Below are 19054 nucleotides of genomic sequence, written 5' to 3'. Positions count from 1 at the left end.
ACAGAGAAAGCACGAAAACCTTTCCGTTTCAAAATCGGTGATAAAGTTCGGATTACATACATAAGAAATCCTTTTACCAGGGAATACGATGAGAAATGGAGCGGAGAGATATTTAAAATATCTCAAAGAATATTACGTGGTGGGCTTCCAGTTTATCGACTTATTGATTTTCAAGACGAAGAAATTTCAGGAACCTTCTACCAATCAGAAGTTCAGAAAGTGGATGTTCGGGAAGACGATATGTGGAAAGTTGAAAAAATCCTCAAAACGAAAGGCAGAGGACCCAACAAACAATATTATGTGAAATGGTTACACTGGCCAAAGAAATTCAACTCTTGGATTAAAGCTCGCGATTTATCTGATATTTGAGAGAGTTAACTATCCCGGAAAGACTAACTTCAAGTCTCGACAGTTTACACACCTGCACGAAAGATAGCATACTGTTGGCCCTTTCGTGAGGTTAGAGATACTGTTGAGTGGTAGACGATTCTCTAATCCTTTTATTTTGATGTATAAAATAGTTATATATAATTTTGTTATTTTGTAAAGGCACCATGTGGATGGCTCTCCGACCCATGGTTGTCTGAATTGACGGGGATATTAAATATTGTACATACTATTGTTATTATTATTACAAGTGTGGTACCAAGAAGCCGAAACTTAAAGGAATACAATCACACAAAAGGAGAATCAATTTGGATAATTCCTTGCTCATATTTACATAAGCAAAACTTTGAATCGATACATACAAACACGCACACACACACACACACACACACACACACACACACACACATCTATAAATTATCCAATAAAAACAATTAATTAATGTCAGAATACTTAAATTGACGTCATTAAAATTAGCCTCACATCGGGAGGCTACCTCTTAGGAGGCTACCTTTTCCCCATAGGGTTAACATTAGACAAAAGTCGCCAGAACCGGTAGTTTCCCCACTACTAATCATTGTTAATATTAAGGACAAAACAAGCTAATTTTTTTTTTAAGGAAAAAAATTATTGTTATAAAATATTATTATTTTATTCTCCCGGGCGCTAATTTTCCTTCCCCGGGCGCTTTTTCTTTTCCCCGGTCGCTATTTCTTTTCCCGGGCGCTCTCGGACGCTTTTTAGTAGGACCGAAATTATGAATTTCTAACCACAATTTACACATTGAAAAAGGATAAAAGAATATGTAAACATTGTATTGATAACAAATTGAAGATGAGTTTCATTTTATATGTGAATGCAACCTCTATCAAGACGAGAGGGAAACGTTTTATGATGACATTGTTAATACTATTCCATGTTTTTGTAATTTAGATCATTTTGATAAATTTAAATATTTAATGAAATGTTCGGAGACTGATGTTCTCACCAGATTTCTCATATATATATAGACAAATGTATTTTGAATAGACATTCATCAGTGGGAATAATTGCATAATATTGAAGTGTGAGTTTTATCTCTTGCTTGTTATTTAAGTGTAAAAATTGTTGGCTGTTATGTTTTATTTTTGTTTTGTGTTGTATATGTTTTTTTTATGTGTTCATGTGTTTCAGCGATAATCCTTTTGTACTGGATTTTATACTGAATAAAATTAGTTAGGTAGTTAGTTATTAAGATGTACAACAATATATATTATTTTCTCCGATAAAAAAAAAAGTTCATGTATTGCATTTCTTTCCTTTAAACTCGCCTGGTTGTAAGAAGTGCGCATGTTTCACTTTGTCTTTCCGGTTCTATTTTTGACTTTAATAATACAAATACGTAAAAAACATGTTTAGTTCCAAATATGAGCAACATAAATAGCGAGGACTGTGACAATAGCTCTAGGTTTGTAATCATAATACGTATATTATTTTATTTCTTTATCGTTTTACGCAATGGATCAAACTTTCCCATGCAGAAGAGCATTTGGTGATTTCTATGGGACGATTGTAAATAAATCATTGACATTTGACCTGCTTTCATTTTTCGGTCAAATATTGTAATACGACATATTATGTTTATCAACAACTTGAACCTATACATCACGATACGGTTATATATCAGTACAATTGAGGTACAAAAAGTATATTTCCTTTCAGTTTTCTAATTAAAATTCAGATTCTTGTTTATTTTCGGAAGTCTATATGGAAACAAGTATTAGCTTATGGAAAAGCTTTTCCTTATTAAAAGGTTTATGACCGCTTTGTACCCAAGTGTTTTACTAAATTTTCAGACCAAGAGCATCAAAAGAACTAAGATTATGATTAATAGAGATGTGCAATTTTGGGCATATACCATAGGGAAACTTTGACTAAAGCAATAATATTTCTTGTTTTATTGCAATTTAAGGATAATGAGGATTTTGTACCAAATAAAGCCAGAATTTTTGCAGAGAGTACACAGCATTTTATGCAGAATATTTCATTATGAGCAATTAACATACTCACTTGTTTGTCCATGATTGTTATTTACCAAAAGTCCTTAACAGCCTTTAAATTCCAAAAACATTGTGCTACATTTTGTAAGTCACTAAAGTCAAGCGCACCTTAGAAGGTATACTTGAATTGATCCATATTTATATTTGTTTTAACCAATACTGGTATCTTAATTTATAAACTTGTGTAAAGAAATCATTGCTACATGTAGCACTGCATGCAATAATACTATATCCATCAAGCACAGAATTGTCAAATATTTAGAGTACAAGTGTAAAGTCTGGATTTTCTATGAAATTTCCATTTAAACATCAGAAGGGTGCAATTATCCTTAATTATCAAATACAAGTGCATACTAAATGTTAGTGTGAGTTATGATAAAGGTATTTTAAAAATTGATAATTAAAATGTATAACTGGCAATGACTGGATTGTTTGAAGGAGATAAAGCAATAACAGGTCACATTGTACAGTTGTATTCAAGGTATTCTTTCAGCTCCATTGAAGACCTGTTGGTGACCTTCTGCTGTTGTCTGTTCTATGGCCGGGTTGTTGTCTCTTTGACACATTCCCCATTTCCATTCTCAATTTTATTTCAATTATTTACTTCTCAAGTATTACTGCAATTGTTTGTTATATTTTCTCTTTTAATTTATAGAGCTATCAATAACTCTAACCATACATCTCCTTTCCAGTGTTGTTCATTTCAATTAATAAGTTGGCCACTAAAGATAAAACCCCAAATCTTGACATCTGAACAATGTTTCAACTACAAATGTACAAGGATATTATTATAACTGTCACATGTGTCATATGAAATAATATATGAATAGATTCTTTAACATGTTTAATGATCATACCAGTGGCGGATCCAGAAATTTTCATAAGTGGGGGCCCACTGACTGACCTAAGAGGGGGCCCGCTCCAATCACGCTTCAATGATTCCCTATATAAGCAACCATAATTTTTTCCCAAAAAGGGGGGGCCGGGCCCCCTTGGGCCCCTCTAAATTCGCCTCTGCATACATAGAAATGTCCAAAAAAATCCCTAATTTTCCTTAATGAAATCTTTGAATGAAACAAATGCATTGAAAGTACCAAAACTTTTGTAAAACAAATAAACACACAAAAAGTAAGCAAAAGTTGAAGGAAAAATAGGACCATACAAAAAGGTATCAAATCTGCAATCAAATGACAAAAATATGAAATATACATGATTTCCTCAATATTTACCTAACACTTTCAAACATTTAAAGTACCACCCCTCCAACAAAAAAAAAACATATTTAGAAAACTAAACATGCTAAATGTAGCTATTTAGAAAAACTTTTATTGGTTCAGCTTTTCTAAAAAAAAAAAAACCAACATGCAATTTGTAAATTGTGCAGCTTTTTTAGAAATGCAGAAAAAACTATATCATGTATACTACCTTCATCTTTCATGTTCGTCTTCAAGAATTTAAAATAAAGTCCATTGCTGATATGCCAGAAAGAAATTTAAAAATGATTTAGAGTTCATGTCAATGTCAGGTAAGTCATTTCAAAAAACTCCATGAACAATTATAAAAATATTATTGGATTATTAAATTATTAAAGCATCTGAATAAGTGCTCTACTGATGATTGAAACAAACATATAAAATTACGCAGAACCATTCTCCTTTCAGACTATCAAGAAAGAAAGGAGAGAAACTTAGACGTGACAAATTGAATACATTATTTGCACAGTTAGCTGAAGAAAATCCATGGAGTGCCAAGTCAGAGAAAAGAGTTGACAAAGCAGCAATATTAAGACTAACAGTCAGCTATCTCAAATTTCATCATGGTATGTTTTATTTTTTGTGGTAGTTGCATAGATCTGTCATGTCTATTGGCATCTTACATGTATAACAGTTGCAATTTTGTAATGTAGATAATAGACAATGCAATTTCCATAGGAACTCCCTTTAACATGTTTACAGCTATAACTTCCACTTTTACCATGACTAGGAAGTTTCGTGAAAAATAAAGGTTACCAAAATAAAACCTAAAATGGAAGGTTTATATACATGATAAATCATGTATATATATACTACAATTTTATTCAATTGAAAGGTTAAAAACATAGGGCTGTGCAGCATATTTTCAAAATTTATATGCCCCGAAATTCATGAACTTCTAAGAGTTTTAATAACATATAATCATGATAATTAAATACTGTACTATCCCTACCTTCAGAATTCAAAATTCTCTGCAACTATGTGTATACATGCATATACTGGTAATTTTCCCAAGTTAAATCTCTATGAGCAGATGAGATGAAACATAGAGATCATATCTGAGAACCAGTATGTAAACAAAACAATATATCATATATCTATCATGTCTATGAATTGTTATAACAAATTACATATTTTATATCTCCCCAAAAGAGGTGTGGTAGCTATATTTTCAAGGTGCAACCTATAGAAAATGACACCATCAAATAAAATATTATTATCAATTCAATTTTGAACATGAAGGAGATATTGATACAATGTATGGCTGACTGTCTGAATAATCTGAATCAAAAGTTTTTTTCTTTATAAAGTTGTCCTTTTTCCCTCACACCAACATAATTATTTCCATAGAAGCAAAAAAATAATTTTGTTGAAATTTGAAAGGTTTTTATCATCTTTACTGGCCATTCTTGTCATGCATGTTAGATGATATATATGTGTGACTTGTATTATTTTATATACCTGTATATATTGGAAATACATGTACTAAAGAAATTTATTGATAAAATAAGTTATGAAATATTATATTTCTTTACAACAGTTTATGACTACTTGATGTACTTGAACATGTTGAAGAAAACTTGATATATATTTGCTTCCTGCTCCCTACATGTCCTACTGCAACCAAACTAAAAGTAGAATCTTTCGCCATAAAATGTCTTATTTCTAAAATAATTCTGGAATTTTTAAGACATTTTTCAAAAAGCCCTTTTAGTGGAAATAAATATGACAGTTTAAAAAAGCAATATTAAAAAAGATGTGGTATACTTTGCCAAAATGTTGCATCTATTCTTGTCAGTGTATGAAGTGCACCATTTGGATCTGGAATTGGTCCTGTTCAATAGCACACTAACCATGCTGACATACTTATTGTAAATTTGATGATGATGAATATGCCTGTTTCATTTTGTAGAGTCAAATAATGAGTTGTAATAATGCTAGAAGGGTTAAATGTTGATACCCTGCTGTTGTCATGGTTGTCTTTTACAGTAACATAATAAATGTTTTGATTTTCTTTGCAGGGATAAAGAAATTGAAAGTATCTGATGGTAAAAGTTCATCACATTTAAACAGTACCAGCATACTAGCATGTTTACAAGAGGTAAATACAAATTCAATATTCATTTGATAGTTATTTATACATGTACAAAAAATTAGCCAGATGGATAAAAATACATGTGTCTTAGTCTACCTATGACACATGTATGACATGTGTGAGTTAGAAAATAGCTCTTATTAGTGTTAATGTTGAATGAATCTTTTTTGGGCCCCCCCCCCCTTTTGTGGGAAAAATTTGGTTAATTATATATAGGGAATCACTAAAGCATGACTGGAGGGTTCCCCCATTCCTTAGGTCAGTCAGTGGCACACCCCCTTACAAAAATTTTGAATCCGCCACTGATATCTATTGGCTTTGATTGCCAATACCTGTCAACTTTTGCAAAACCCCATGTTTGTTTTAGTGAGTGACAACAGTTTCAAATTAAAGGTTATAATTTTTGCAGAGTGAAGATTTTTGTGTTAAATGTTTAAAGAGATGTGACTTTTGTAAACCATTAATGGTCAATGTACGGTCTTCAACAAGGAGCTTTGGCTCACACCGAACAACAAGCTTTCAAGGGCCCCAAAATTACTAGTGTAAAACCATTTAAACGGGAAAACCAACAGTAAAATCTACATAAAAAACGAGAAACGAGAAACATGTATAAATTACATAAACAAACGACAACTACTGTACATCAGATTCCTGACTTAGGACAGGTGCAAACATTTGCAGCGGAATTTAAACGTTTTAATGGTACCAAACCTTCTCCCTTTTTCTGAAACAATAGTATAACATCATAACATAGAAAAACACACGATAAAATATCAATTGGAAGGCTTAACTCAATAAAAAAACGTAAATTAACACACTAATGACTATGAATGAATAAATTTGATCTGCGATATCTGAATGCAAATACATAGCTAATAAAATATTAGGGACAAACATTCAAGGCCAAAAAGCAAACAAACAAGTCCAAACAAAGTCATGGCAAGACACCACCCCTTAGAAAATAATCATTTTAAAAAAAAATAATATAAACAGGTAAATGAAAAATAACTTTGTCGTTTTAGGTATACTACTTCTGTGTATATAAAATTATCCAATAATTAGGAATACCAAGAATGTTCTGTCCCGCTTCAGGTTAAAGTTTTTGGTGGTGATAGTTTTTGATGAAGTTTCAATCAACTTGGACTTTGAAACACATGTCCCTATGATAATGATGATATGATCTTTCTAATATTAATGCCAAATTAGAGTTCTAACCCATTTTCATGGTGCACTGAACATAGAAAATGATAGTGCAGATGGGGCATCTGTGCCCTATGGACACATGTTTCAATCATCCATGCTTTTCTTCTTAAGCTGTGTAAGAACCTTCTTGTAGATGAAAATTCATCTTCTATTAACTCAAATGTTCCAAACAAGTTCCAAATTAAGCTTGCTTGATTTGCTGATCACAATTATGACAAAATTGGAAACAATCATTTGTTTATGTAAAATTTCACAAAATCTTGTTTAAGAGCTTTTTTCATGATTGTACAATTTTGAGAAGGTGTCAGAATTGTGTAGTTCACACCTTATGAAAAGATGAAGGAATAGATTACACACACAGGTATTTTTTGGTGATTCACTGACAAAGACAATTACCTGCTTTCTTTGATGATTTTAAACTGTAACATCTTTTCTGAACATTAAATATTTATATGTCTTTTTTTTATTTGTCATTTTGTAGGCATTGAAGGGTTTCATGATGGTGATATCAGAAAAGGAGGTTATTGTTTTTGTGTCATCATCAATAACCAAAATATTAGGACTACACCAGGTAAGATTTGTGTGTGTCATCATCAATAACCAAAATATTAGGACTTCACCAGGTAAGATTTGTGTGTGTCATCATCAATAACCAAAATATTAGGACTACACCAGGTAAGATTTGTGTGTGTCATCATCAATAACCAAATATTAGGACTACACCAGGTAAGATTTGTGTGTGTCATCATCAATAACCAAATATTAGGACTACACCAGGTAAGATTTGTGTGTGTCATCATCAATAAACAAATATTAGAATTACACCAGGTAAGATTTGTGTGTGTCATCATCAATAAACAAAATATTAGAATTACACCAGGTAAGATTAATGTGTGACTTCATCAATAAACCAAATATTAGGATTGCACGAGGATTAAATTTGTGTGTTTTATCATCAGTAAACAAATATTGGGATTACACCAGGTAAGATCTATAAAAAAAGAAGATGTTTCATGCAGTTTTATGAACCCGCCCCATTTTTTTCAAAACTTTGGATGAAAATCTACTAATTAATTTTAGTTGGCCTTCAAAGAGATTATAAATAGTGAAAGTATTCTGAATGTAAATTCTTCATTATTTGAAATAAAACAATCTAATTAAAATTAAATCTCTCACTCGCTCATTTTTTATACGACTGCAAAAAATGAAAAAATTTTTGGTTGTATATTGGGATCACGTTGTCGTCGTCATCTGCGTCGTAGTCGTCGTTGTCGTCCGAATACTTTTAGTTTTCGCACTCTAACTTTAGTAAGAGTGAATAGAAATCTATGAAATTTCAACACAAGGTTTATGACCACAAAAGGAAGGTTGGGATTGATTTTGGGAGTTTTGGTCCCAACATTTTAGGAATAATGGGCCAAAAAGGGCCCAAATAAGCATTTTCTTGGTTTTCACACTATAACTTTAGTTTTAGAAAATAGAAATCTATGAAATTTTAACACAAGGTTTATGACCACAAAAGGAAGGTTGGGATTGATTTTGGGAGTTTTGGTTCTAACAGTTTAGGAATTAGGGGCAAAAAAAGGGCCCAAATAAGCATTATTCTTGGTTTTCGCACAATAACTTTAGTTTAAGAGAATAGAAATCAATGAAATTTTCACACAAGGTTTATGACCACAAAAGGAAGGTTGGTACTGATTTTGGGAGTTAAGATCCAAATAGTTTAGGAATAAGGGACCAAAAAGGGACCCAAATAAGCATTTTTCTTGGTTATCGCACCATAACTTTAGTATAAGTAAATAGAAATCTATGAAATTTAAACACAAGGTTTATGACCATAAAAGGAAGGTTGGGATTGATTTTGGGAGTTTTGGTCCCAACAGTTTAGGAATAAGGGGCCCAAAGGGTCCAAAATTAAACTTTGTTTGATTTCATCAAAAATTGAATAATTGGGGTTCTTTGATATGCCGAATCTAACTGTGTTTGTAGATTCTTAATTTTTGGTCCCGTTTTCAAATTGATCTACATTAAAGTCCAAAGGGTCCAAAATTAAACTTAGTTTGATTTTAACAAAAATTGAATTCTTGGGGTTCTCAGATAAGCTGAATCTAAACATGTACTTAAGGTCGTTTCTAAGGGCTTGCTTTCCGACTGTTAAATTGTATGAAGAGAGCAAAAATAAACAATAAAAAAGTTTTTAACCATTTTAATAAATTTTCCAACTAATAACAATGTATAAAAAACAAAGAAAATGATAAAAGTTAAATTCATTTTCAATTATTTCATTTCATTATTTGTATAAAAATTTGTGACTTAATTTCCAGGGGCAGGTTTTTTCTGTGATTATTTGAAGTGACTTTTTTCTGTACCTCTTTTTGCTGCAACTTTTTTTTAGTGATTTATAATCCAGTGTTATTTCCCAGTATCAACTAGTAAGGACAATAATGACCTACCATGCAGTGAACTTTATTATTTGCTGTTCGGTGTGAGCAAAGGGTCCGTGTTGAAGACTGTATTTTGGCCTGTACTTTTGCAAATTGTGACTTGAATGGAGAGATGTCTCATTAGCACTCATACCAAATCTTCTTATATCTTTTTAGAGATAACAAAAGAAATCAAGAAAGCCTGTGGTCTTTACATCTCTAAAATGTTTTAAATACTGAAATCTTTACTGTGTAAAACTTTATTATACTATAGGTTGATATGGTTGGATCTGACCTGAGTAAATTTGTCCACCCTGATGACCTCGAATTATTTAGAAAGCAGCTCAATGATCCAAATATGGATTTAGGTCATACCATGAACGATTCCCTTATGAAACCAAATGGAAATCTATATACAGGATGTAAGTATTCTCCTATATTCTAAACATTTCAGGTATAAGCTTAACTTCAACAATCAATACTGAAATTAGGAGATGTCTCAGATATGCATGATATGATTGTCAATGAGACAACTCTCCACCAGAGAACAAATGACACAGAAAATATGAACCATAGGTCATCACCCTATGTCCTATAATAATAACAACATACAGAACAAATGACACAGAAAATATGAACTATAGGTCATCACCCTATGACCTATAATAATAACAACATACTGCATAGCAAGGTTAAAAAGGCACACACCTAAATGACAACTTTATGTGATACAATTAAAACGAGGAAACTAACAAGCTAATTTAGGCCAACTAAAATTAATTAGTAGATTTTCATCCAAATTTTTGAAAAAAATGGGGCGGGTGGGAGGATTTTATTTTTTAAATTTTATTTCATATGAAACCTTCTTGTCATGTGTTATTCATATATGCAAGTGTAATCGAATAAGCATATATAATACATCCATATGGTATCGTGTAAAAGACAATAACAATCAAAACCAAGGAGTAACCAAAGACTTATAAAACCAAAAGACATTTACATCAACAGTTACAAATAATAAGTAGGAAACAACACGAACTCCACTAAAAACCAGGAGTGAAATCAGGTGCTCCAGAAGGGTAAGCACCGTATACGGCACCCGTCATGTTATTTCTATGTTCAGTTCGGTAATGATGAAAGGTTGTTATGACTGGGGAAGAATATCACTGAGATATGATTTCTGACACACTTTTGTCATGATGGCGACCATAAAATTTCTTGAGTGATGACCTTAATTTGATTGATTCATATCCCTGTCTTAGCAACTTTTGAGAAAGCAGTATTCCTCGTTCAACAAAACCAATGTACTTTGAGCTATCTCTAAAGTAACGTATCAATTGAGACACATATACTCCATATGCTGGTGCCGCTTTTTTCAAATTCATAAATATATATCTCTGATTGGCAACAACTGTGCTACATGTAATTGCCGCTTTAGAAACCTAATTTATAGTAAACAGCAGAAATGTGGAGAAATGCTCTCTTCAGTTGGATTACCTACATCAAATGTATTTTGCTTTCTAAGCAATGTTTTGTTGTTCTTATAAAATGAAGTAAATGCATTGGTATTCAACAAAAGTACGAAAAGTACAGCATAAAATGAAAACTCAAACAGTTTTTTAAATAATAGGGTTGGTCCTTAATATCATCAAGATGCAAATACAATTACAATGTAGAACATAAAGTTGTTTAATGACTCTATCATGGGTATTGGACAGAGGTTGTTTTCTCTATTTCTACAAAAAACGAAATTAAGGCTAAATCTAAATCTAAGACCTTGCTATAATTAATAAATTAAAAATGCGTATGTTTGTCGATTTTTTTTAACTCAATATATAATTATACGGTCAACAATCTAAAAAGTTCATGCTTGTGTTAATTTCTTTATTCAAGTCAAATGTGTTCCACGATTCTAACGCTTTTGGGTTTCATTCACAGGCCAGATTTCTTGACACAAAGTCATTGCATAAATAAAATAAATCCAAGGTGTTTTACTCACAAAATTTGTGTCATTTGTGACCGTACGGCGATTTGCGTTCTTGGACACGTCGTATTACTTGTAACCCGAATATTTCACGCCCTTCTCGTAATCAATCTCTATTCTCGGGAAATGATGTTGTCACCATAGATCAGCAGAATATATCGACTTAATCATTCAGTAAGAATACGAGAAATACGAAAACCGAAATTTGAGAAAGGAAGTTTTACATGAAATAAAATCATCGACGGTTACCGGTAACGGAAATGAACAAAATCCAGAAATCGTTTTTTTTTTTTTTTCAAAAATAAAAAAAATCGGGGCGGAAAGATTTCAGAGGGGCGGGCGGGGATGAAAATCTATCAATTAATTTTAATTGGCCTTATGTTCAAAATAATAAATAAAAAACAAATATGATATACAGCAACAAACGACAACCATTAGTCACTCTATGAAATGATTAAAAAGTACTGTAGGGTATATATCATGTATATCATTAAGTATTAGATAATACCAAAGACCTTTAGAGGTCAGCATTTGGCTTCCCAACCTTAAGAGAAGACTAGTATCTATAATTTGAAAAACTTAATGTAAGCAAACATTAAGAAAAGTTGGTTTGGCCAACAGGTGATTTATTCTGTTTAGTGGAAAAGTTATTGATAATCTATCACTACAAAAGTCTAAAAGTCTGAAAAGACCAGTTTTTGTCTTAATTTGCATGAACTTTTACTCGACATTCTAAAAAAGTATGACTTGTGTCTTAATTTTTCTTGACAAATTCTCATTTATATTAAATTTGTATTAAATTTACTCGACATATTCTCGACATATTGTCATAATTTAATTTTGGATGTAACGCGTCTTCTGATTGCCTGACGTTATTTTGTTATGAGCCCATAGACATAATTTAGTCATGTGACCGTGACGTCATCAACGTTTTTTCATGGTTTTCTACGGTTTAAAATTGAATTTAGAATTAAATTATAAGAAATGACTGTAATATTTTTTTGTCTATTCGAAATAACATAAAAAATATGGTGCACACTGTTAAATAACCCGCTACACGTGTTATTCAGTGTGCACCAAATTTTTTATGTTATTTCTTCATAGACAGAAAAAAATATTACAGTCATTCCTTAATTAAAATTTCTTGATAAATTCTTGACATTTGAATACCGTCTTGAAGTTTCTCGACATATTCTTGACATTCTTATTTTTTCTCAGTAGAGCTTGACATATTCTGAACATTTTAAATTGTGTCTTAAATTTACTTGACAGTTCTGAGCTCTACAAATCATAACCAATATACATGATATAACTTTATCTTTATTTCTCTTTATATGATATACTGTTGTTTCAAGTTACACTTCTTACAACAAAAAAAATTTGGATATATAAATATTTTTACAAATGCAAATATGGCTATGAAATCTAAAGTATGAAATAATTCAAATGTGGGTTTTTAAATAATTACAAATTTTGATTCCTAAATCTTATAAATTAAATGATTAAAACCAATCATACTGTAGACATATTTCATCAAACATTACTCAATGTTTATATGGTAAATAATTATTGAACCAAAATGTGGTTTAGCAAATTATGATGATATACAAATCATTCATTTAATAAAAGAACAATTTGTGTAATGTCACCTGTTGGAATACACATGGACAGGATGTTCCCCATAAAATTAAGGTATTCCACACCCCAGAGTACACGCAACTGTCAAATAGAAATTACTGACTTACCTGTAATCAGCCATACAACTTATCAGTTGACTGACCATGCCAATACAGTTTAAAAAGTTTGTTGATAGATGAAATTGAAAATCATCATTTCGATGATGAAAAATTTAATTAAAATGAATTTTCTTCATCAAAATTATGAAGTTAATTATTTTAACATAAAAACAAATTGAATAATTCCCAAAGATTAAAAATTAATTATTATCTCATGTATCTACTCCAGGAAAAATAAGTCTGTTCACATTTCAGGCGGAATTTTATTATACTGTTGAGATAGTGTCAAGACATATTTAAGACTGTCAAGAATGTGTCGAGACATATTCAGACATTATTTAGAATGTCAAGAATATGTCAAGACATATTCAGACATTATTAAGAATGTCAAGAATATGTCAAGACATATCGAGACAAATTTAAGACAGTCTAGAATTGGTCGAGACTAATCCAGACTCTTATCAGATGATACAGGAAGTGTCTAGAAATTTAAAGACAATGTTCATACTGTCAAGACACTTGTCAAGAAAAATCAAGAACCTTATTAGAAAAATTCATACTATGTCAAGAATGTTTTAAAATTATTCAGGCTAATTGAGAATGTCGAGTAAAAATTCAGGCAAATTCAGACAAAAACTGCATGGTCTTTTCAGACTTTTTGACTTTTGTAGTGTATTGTACTATAATAAAAATTATATAATGATTGAAATTTGTTCTATTTTCAAATAGGGTTTATACGACCACAAATTATATTTTGGGGTTCGTATAATGCTATTATGTTGTGGTGTGCATCGTCTGTAAAGACACATTTGGTTTCCCCACAATAACTTTAGTTGAAGTGTATGGAACTCTATGATTTAACAAGGAGGTTCAATACCACAAAAGAAAGATTTGGACTGATTTTAGGGGTTATGGTACCAACAGTATAGGAATTAGGGGGCCACAAAGGGGCCAAAAACAACCATTTTTGTAGTTTCTGGACAATAATTTGTGTTTTAGTGTATGGATCTCTCTGAAATTTTACCACAAGGTTCCATATCCCAAAGGGAAGGCTAGGATTGAGTATGGGGGTAAATGCCTCAAACATGCAGGAATTAGGAACAGAAAAAGGGGCCAAATACAAGATTTTTCTTAGTTTCCAGACATTAACTTGTGTTTAAGTGGATGGATCTCATACCTCCAAGGGAAGGCAGCTGGGATTGAGTTTGGGGTAATTACTCAAAAGGGGGGAAGGGGGGGGGGTAAAAAGATTTGGAGGGGGATTTTTTTCCCCAATTCCTTTTGGGGGGTCATATTTTTTTATCCTTCAGAATTTTTGAAGAAATTCCAGAAGAAATCTCCAATTGTTCAATAGATTTTTAAGATCTTTGACCACACTTATTTTGTGTCAGAAACCTACATTTATGTAAAAATTTTGATCATAATCCAAATTCAGACAGTCTCAAGCTTGAATATCGTGTCTAAACATGCCCCAACTGATAAGGGTTGGACCTCTGCAGTTGTATCAGGCTGTGCTCAGTGAAGCATTTTATTTTAATTTTATTTTTTACCTCACCTGGCCTAAAAGGCCAAGTGAGCTTTTCTCAACATTTGGCATCCGTTGTCCGTCGTCGTCGTCCGTCCTCGTTAACTTTTACTAAAACCTTCTCCTCTGAAACCAAACTTGGCCACAATCATCACTGGGGTATCTTAAGTTTAAAAATGTGTCTGTTGACTCGGCAAACCAACAAAGATGGCCGCCATGGCTAAAAATAGAACATAGGGGTAAAATGTAGATTTTGGCTTATAACTCTGAAACCAAAGTATTTAGAGCAAATCTGACATGGGTAAAATTGTTTTTTAGGACAAGATCTATCTACCCTGAAATTTCAGATGAATAAAAAAAACGGTTGTTGGGTTGCTGCCTCTGAATTGGTAATTTTAAGAAAATTTTGAAGTTTTTATACGACCGCATAAATTGAAAATTTTTTGGTCGTATATTGGTATCACATTGGCATTTTCTTGGTTTTCACACTATAACTTTAGTAAATCTATGAAATTTTGATACAAGGTTTATGACCACTAAAGGAAGGTTGGGATTGATTTTTGGAGTTTTGGTCCCAACAGTTTAGAAATAAGGGGCCAAAAAAGGGCCCAAATAAGAGACAATTGCCAATGAGACAACTCTCCACCAGAGAACAAATGACACAGAAAATATGAACTATAGGTCATCACCCTATGTCCTATAACAATAAAAAAAAACATACTGCACAGCAAGCTTAAAAAGGCACACACCTAAATGACAACTTTATGTGATACAATTAAAACCAAGGAAACTAACAAGCTAATTTATGTTCAAAATAATAAATAAAAAACAAATATGATATACAGCAACAAACGACAACCATTAGTCACTCTATGAAATGATTAAAAAGTACTGTAGGGTATATATCATGTATATCATTAAGTATTAGATAATACCAAAGACCTTTAGAGGTCAGCATTTGGCTTCCCAACCTTAAGAGAAGACTAGTATCTATAATTTGAAAACTTAATGTTAGCAAAAATAAAGAAAAGTTGGTTTGGCCAACAGGTGATTTATTCTGTTTAGTGGAAAAGTTATTGATAAAAAAAAATGAATAATTGGGGTTCTTTGATATTCCGAATCTAACTCTGTATGTAGATTCTTAATTTTTGGTCCCATTTTCAAATTAGTCTACATTAAGGTCCAAAGGGTCAAAAATTAAACTAAGTTTGATTTTAACAAAAATTGAATTCTTGGGGTTCTTTGATATGCTGAATCTAAACATGTACTTAGATTTTTTATTATTGGCCCAGTTTTCAAATTGGTCCAAATTGGGGTCCAAAATTAAAATTTGTTTGATTTCAACAAAAATTGAATTCTTGGGGTTTTTTGATGTGCTGAATCAAAACATGTACTTAGACTTTTTATTATGGGCCCAGTTTTCAAGTTGGTCCAAATTGTGGTACAAAATTAAACTTTGTTTGATTTCAACAAAAATTGAATCCTTGGGGTTCTTTGATATGCTGAATCGAAACATGTACTTATAATTTTTATTATGGGCCCATTTTTCAAGTTGGTCCAAATCGTGGTCCAAAATTAAACTTTGTTTGATTTCAACAAAAATTGTATATATTGGGTTCTTTGATATATGCTTAATCTAACTATGTATTTAGATTTTTGATGTTTGGGCCCGGTTATCAGATTGGTCCACATTGAGGTTTAAAGGGTCCAAAATTGAACTTTATTTGATTTCATCAAAAATTTAATTCTTGGGGTTCTTTGATATGCTGAATCGAACCATGTATTTAGATTTTGGATATTGGACCATAATAGGTAATGTCCAATTTAAAATTTAAAGTTTTTAAGTTTAAGTTCTTAGACCACATTCATTATGTGTCAGAAACCTGTGTTGTGTCAACTATTTAATCAAAATCTAAATTCAGAGCTGTATCAAGCTTGAATGTTGTGTCTATACTTGCCCCAATGTTCAGGGTTCGAACTCTGCGATTGTATAAAGCTGCGCCCTAAGGAGCATCTGGTTGGTTATTATCTTAAATATTATTATAGATAGAGATAAACTGTAAACAGCAATAACGTTCAGCAAAGTAAAATCTACAAATAAGTCAACATGGCCAAAATGGTTATTTGACCCCTTAAGGAGTAATTGCCCTTTATAGTAATTTTTTACCAATTTTTCATAAATTTTTGTAATCTTTTACAAAAATTTCTCCTCTGAAACTACTGGGCCAAATTTAACTAAACTAAGCCACAATCATTATTAGGGTATCTAGTTTGAAAAATGTGTCCGGTGACCCAGCCAACCAACCAAGATGGCCACCATGACTAAAAATAGAACATGTGGGTAAAATGTAGATTTTGGCTTATAACTCTGAAACCAAAGTATTTAGAGTAAATCTGACAACAGGTTAAATTGTTTATCAAGTAAATATCTATCTGCCCTGAAATTTTCAGATGCATTGGACAACTGGTTGTTGGGTTGCTGCCCCTAATTGGTAATTTTTAAGGAATTTTTGCCGTTTTTGGTTATTATCTTAAGGAGCATCTGGTTGGTTATTATCTTAAATATTATTATAGATAGAGATTAACTGTAAACAGCAATAATGTTAAGCAAAGAAAGGTCAGTTGACACCTTAAGGAGTTATTGCCCTTTATAGTAAATTTTTAACAATTTTCTTTAATTTGGTAAATTTTTGTAAATTTTTACAAAAAATTTTCCTCTGCAATTAAAGGGCCAAGTTCATTGTAGATAGAGTAAATTGCAAGTAGCAAGAATTTCAGTAGTAAAGCAAGATCTACAAACACTACACCAACTCCAAAACACAATTTTGTCATGAATCCATCTGTGTCCTTTGTTTAATATGCACATAGACCAAGGTGAGTGACACATGCTCTTAAGAGCCTCTAGTTAATTTTTATTGTCAATTTACGTGGGGAAATCTAAAAAATTATATAGGAATTTTATCGATAAAAGGGTTTGTGATCTTCCACTTATTAGGGCCCCGCCAAAGTCGGGTCGCCCTATAGTGATCAGTCTGTCCGTCCGTCCGTCTGTCCGTCCGTCCGTCTGTCCGTCCGTCCGTCCGTCCGTCCGTCCGTCCGTCCGTCCGTAACACTTTGTGTCCGCTCCATATCTAGAGAACCATTATGATTTCATACTTTATACTTTACATGTTTATTAACCACCACCAGAGGGCGTGTCATGATGTATGTACTACTTCCTAGGTCAAAGGTCAAGGTCAAAAAACTTTGGTTTCAGTTGACAACCCTGTGTCCTGTGGTGAAGATCGTGTCCGCTCTATATCTTGAGAACCGTTATGATTTCAAAGTTTATACTTGACATGTATATGAACCAACACCAGAGGGTGTGTCATAATTTATAAACGACTGCCTAGGGCAAAGTTCAAGGTCAAAAACTTTGGTTTCAGTTGACAACCCCATGTCCTGTGGTGAAGAGCGTGTCCGCTTTATATCTTGAGAACCGTTATGATTTCAAAGTTTATACTTGACATGTATATGAACCAACGCCAGAGGGTGTGTCATAATTTATGAACGACTGCCTAGGGCAAAGTTCAAGGTCAAAAACTTTGGTTTCAGTTGACAACCCTGTGTCCTGTGGTGAAGATCGTGTCCGCTCTATATCTTGAGAACCGTTATGATTTCAAAGTTTATACTTGACATGTTTATAAACCAACACCAAAGGGTGTGTCATAATTTATTTACAACTTCATAGGTCAAAGGTCAAGGTCAAAAACTTTGATTTCAGTTGACAAACCCATGTCCTATGGTAAAGATACAATTTTTTAATGCACATTATTCACAGCGGGGCCCACAGAGATGGCTCCCATCTCAATGATATCTAGTTATAAATGATATAGATTGTCTATTGATATTTCAGTTAATTCATCAGTTTCTAGTAAGAGATCTTTTTATGTAAGAATGTTGAAATCATTGGACAAAAATGAAACAGAAAAACAATATGAGATGGTTCATTTCAAAGGCCAAATGAAGGTCAATAAGACGTATGGAAATGATTGCTCAGAATCTGGAGGTTAGTATTGTATCTTTACAATATCAAGGTAAAAGAAGTTGTTTTTGATATTGCATGCACTCTGTCTCACGTTTGTGGCTTCAAGGAAATATGTATGTCACTATTCACTTGTAGTGCTTAACTGAATGACATTAATTTTGGTTAAAAAGTTAAAGTTAGAAAGCAATCTATGTCAACTATATATAGAAAATAGATATAGGAAGATGTGGTATGAGTGCCAATAATACAACTCTCCATCCAAGTCACAATTTATAAAAGTAAACCATTATAGGTCAAGGTACGGTCTTCAACATGAAGCCTAGCTATAGGCTCAAACGGAACAGCAAGCTATAAAGGGCCCCAAAATTTACTAAAATCATTC

General features: G+C 32.3%; 1 protein-coding gene across 1 annotated transcript in view; it reads left to right on the top strand.

Annotated features, from left to right (window-relative positions):
- The first annotated feature begins 1736 nt into the window (after positions 1-1736).
- LOC143085278 (uncharacterized) overlaps positions 1737-19054 on the top strand; it is a 97820-nt gene continuing 80502 nt past the window's right edge. Inside the window, exons 1-6 of the mRNA XM_076261538.1 lie at positions 1737-1834; positions 4088-4245; positions 5701-5780; positions 7459-7548; positions 9675-9822; positions 18541-18693. Of these exons, the coding sequence (XP_076117653.1) occupies positions 1794-1834; positions 4088-4245; positions 5701-5780; positions 7459-7548; positions 9675-9822; positions 18541-18693 (670 nt within the window). The 5' untranslated portion in view covers positions 1737-1793. The remainder of the gene's footprint in view (positions 1835-4087; positions 4246-5700; positions 5781-7458; positions 7549-9674; positions 9823-18540; positions 18694-19054) is intronic.

The sequence above is a fragment of the Mytilus galloprovincialis genome, chromosome 8 (genome assembly GCF_965363235.1).
Source record: "Mytilus galloprovincialis chromosome 8, xbMytGall1.hap1.1, whole genome shotgun sequence".
NCBI lineage: Eukaryota > Metazoa > Mollusca > Bivalvia > Mytilida > Mytilidae > Mytilus > Mytilus galloprovincialis.
This window is presented reverse-complemented; position numbering and strand designations above follow the sequence as displayed.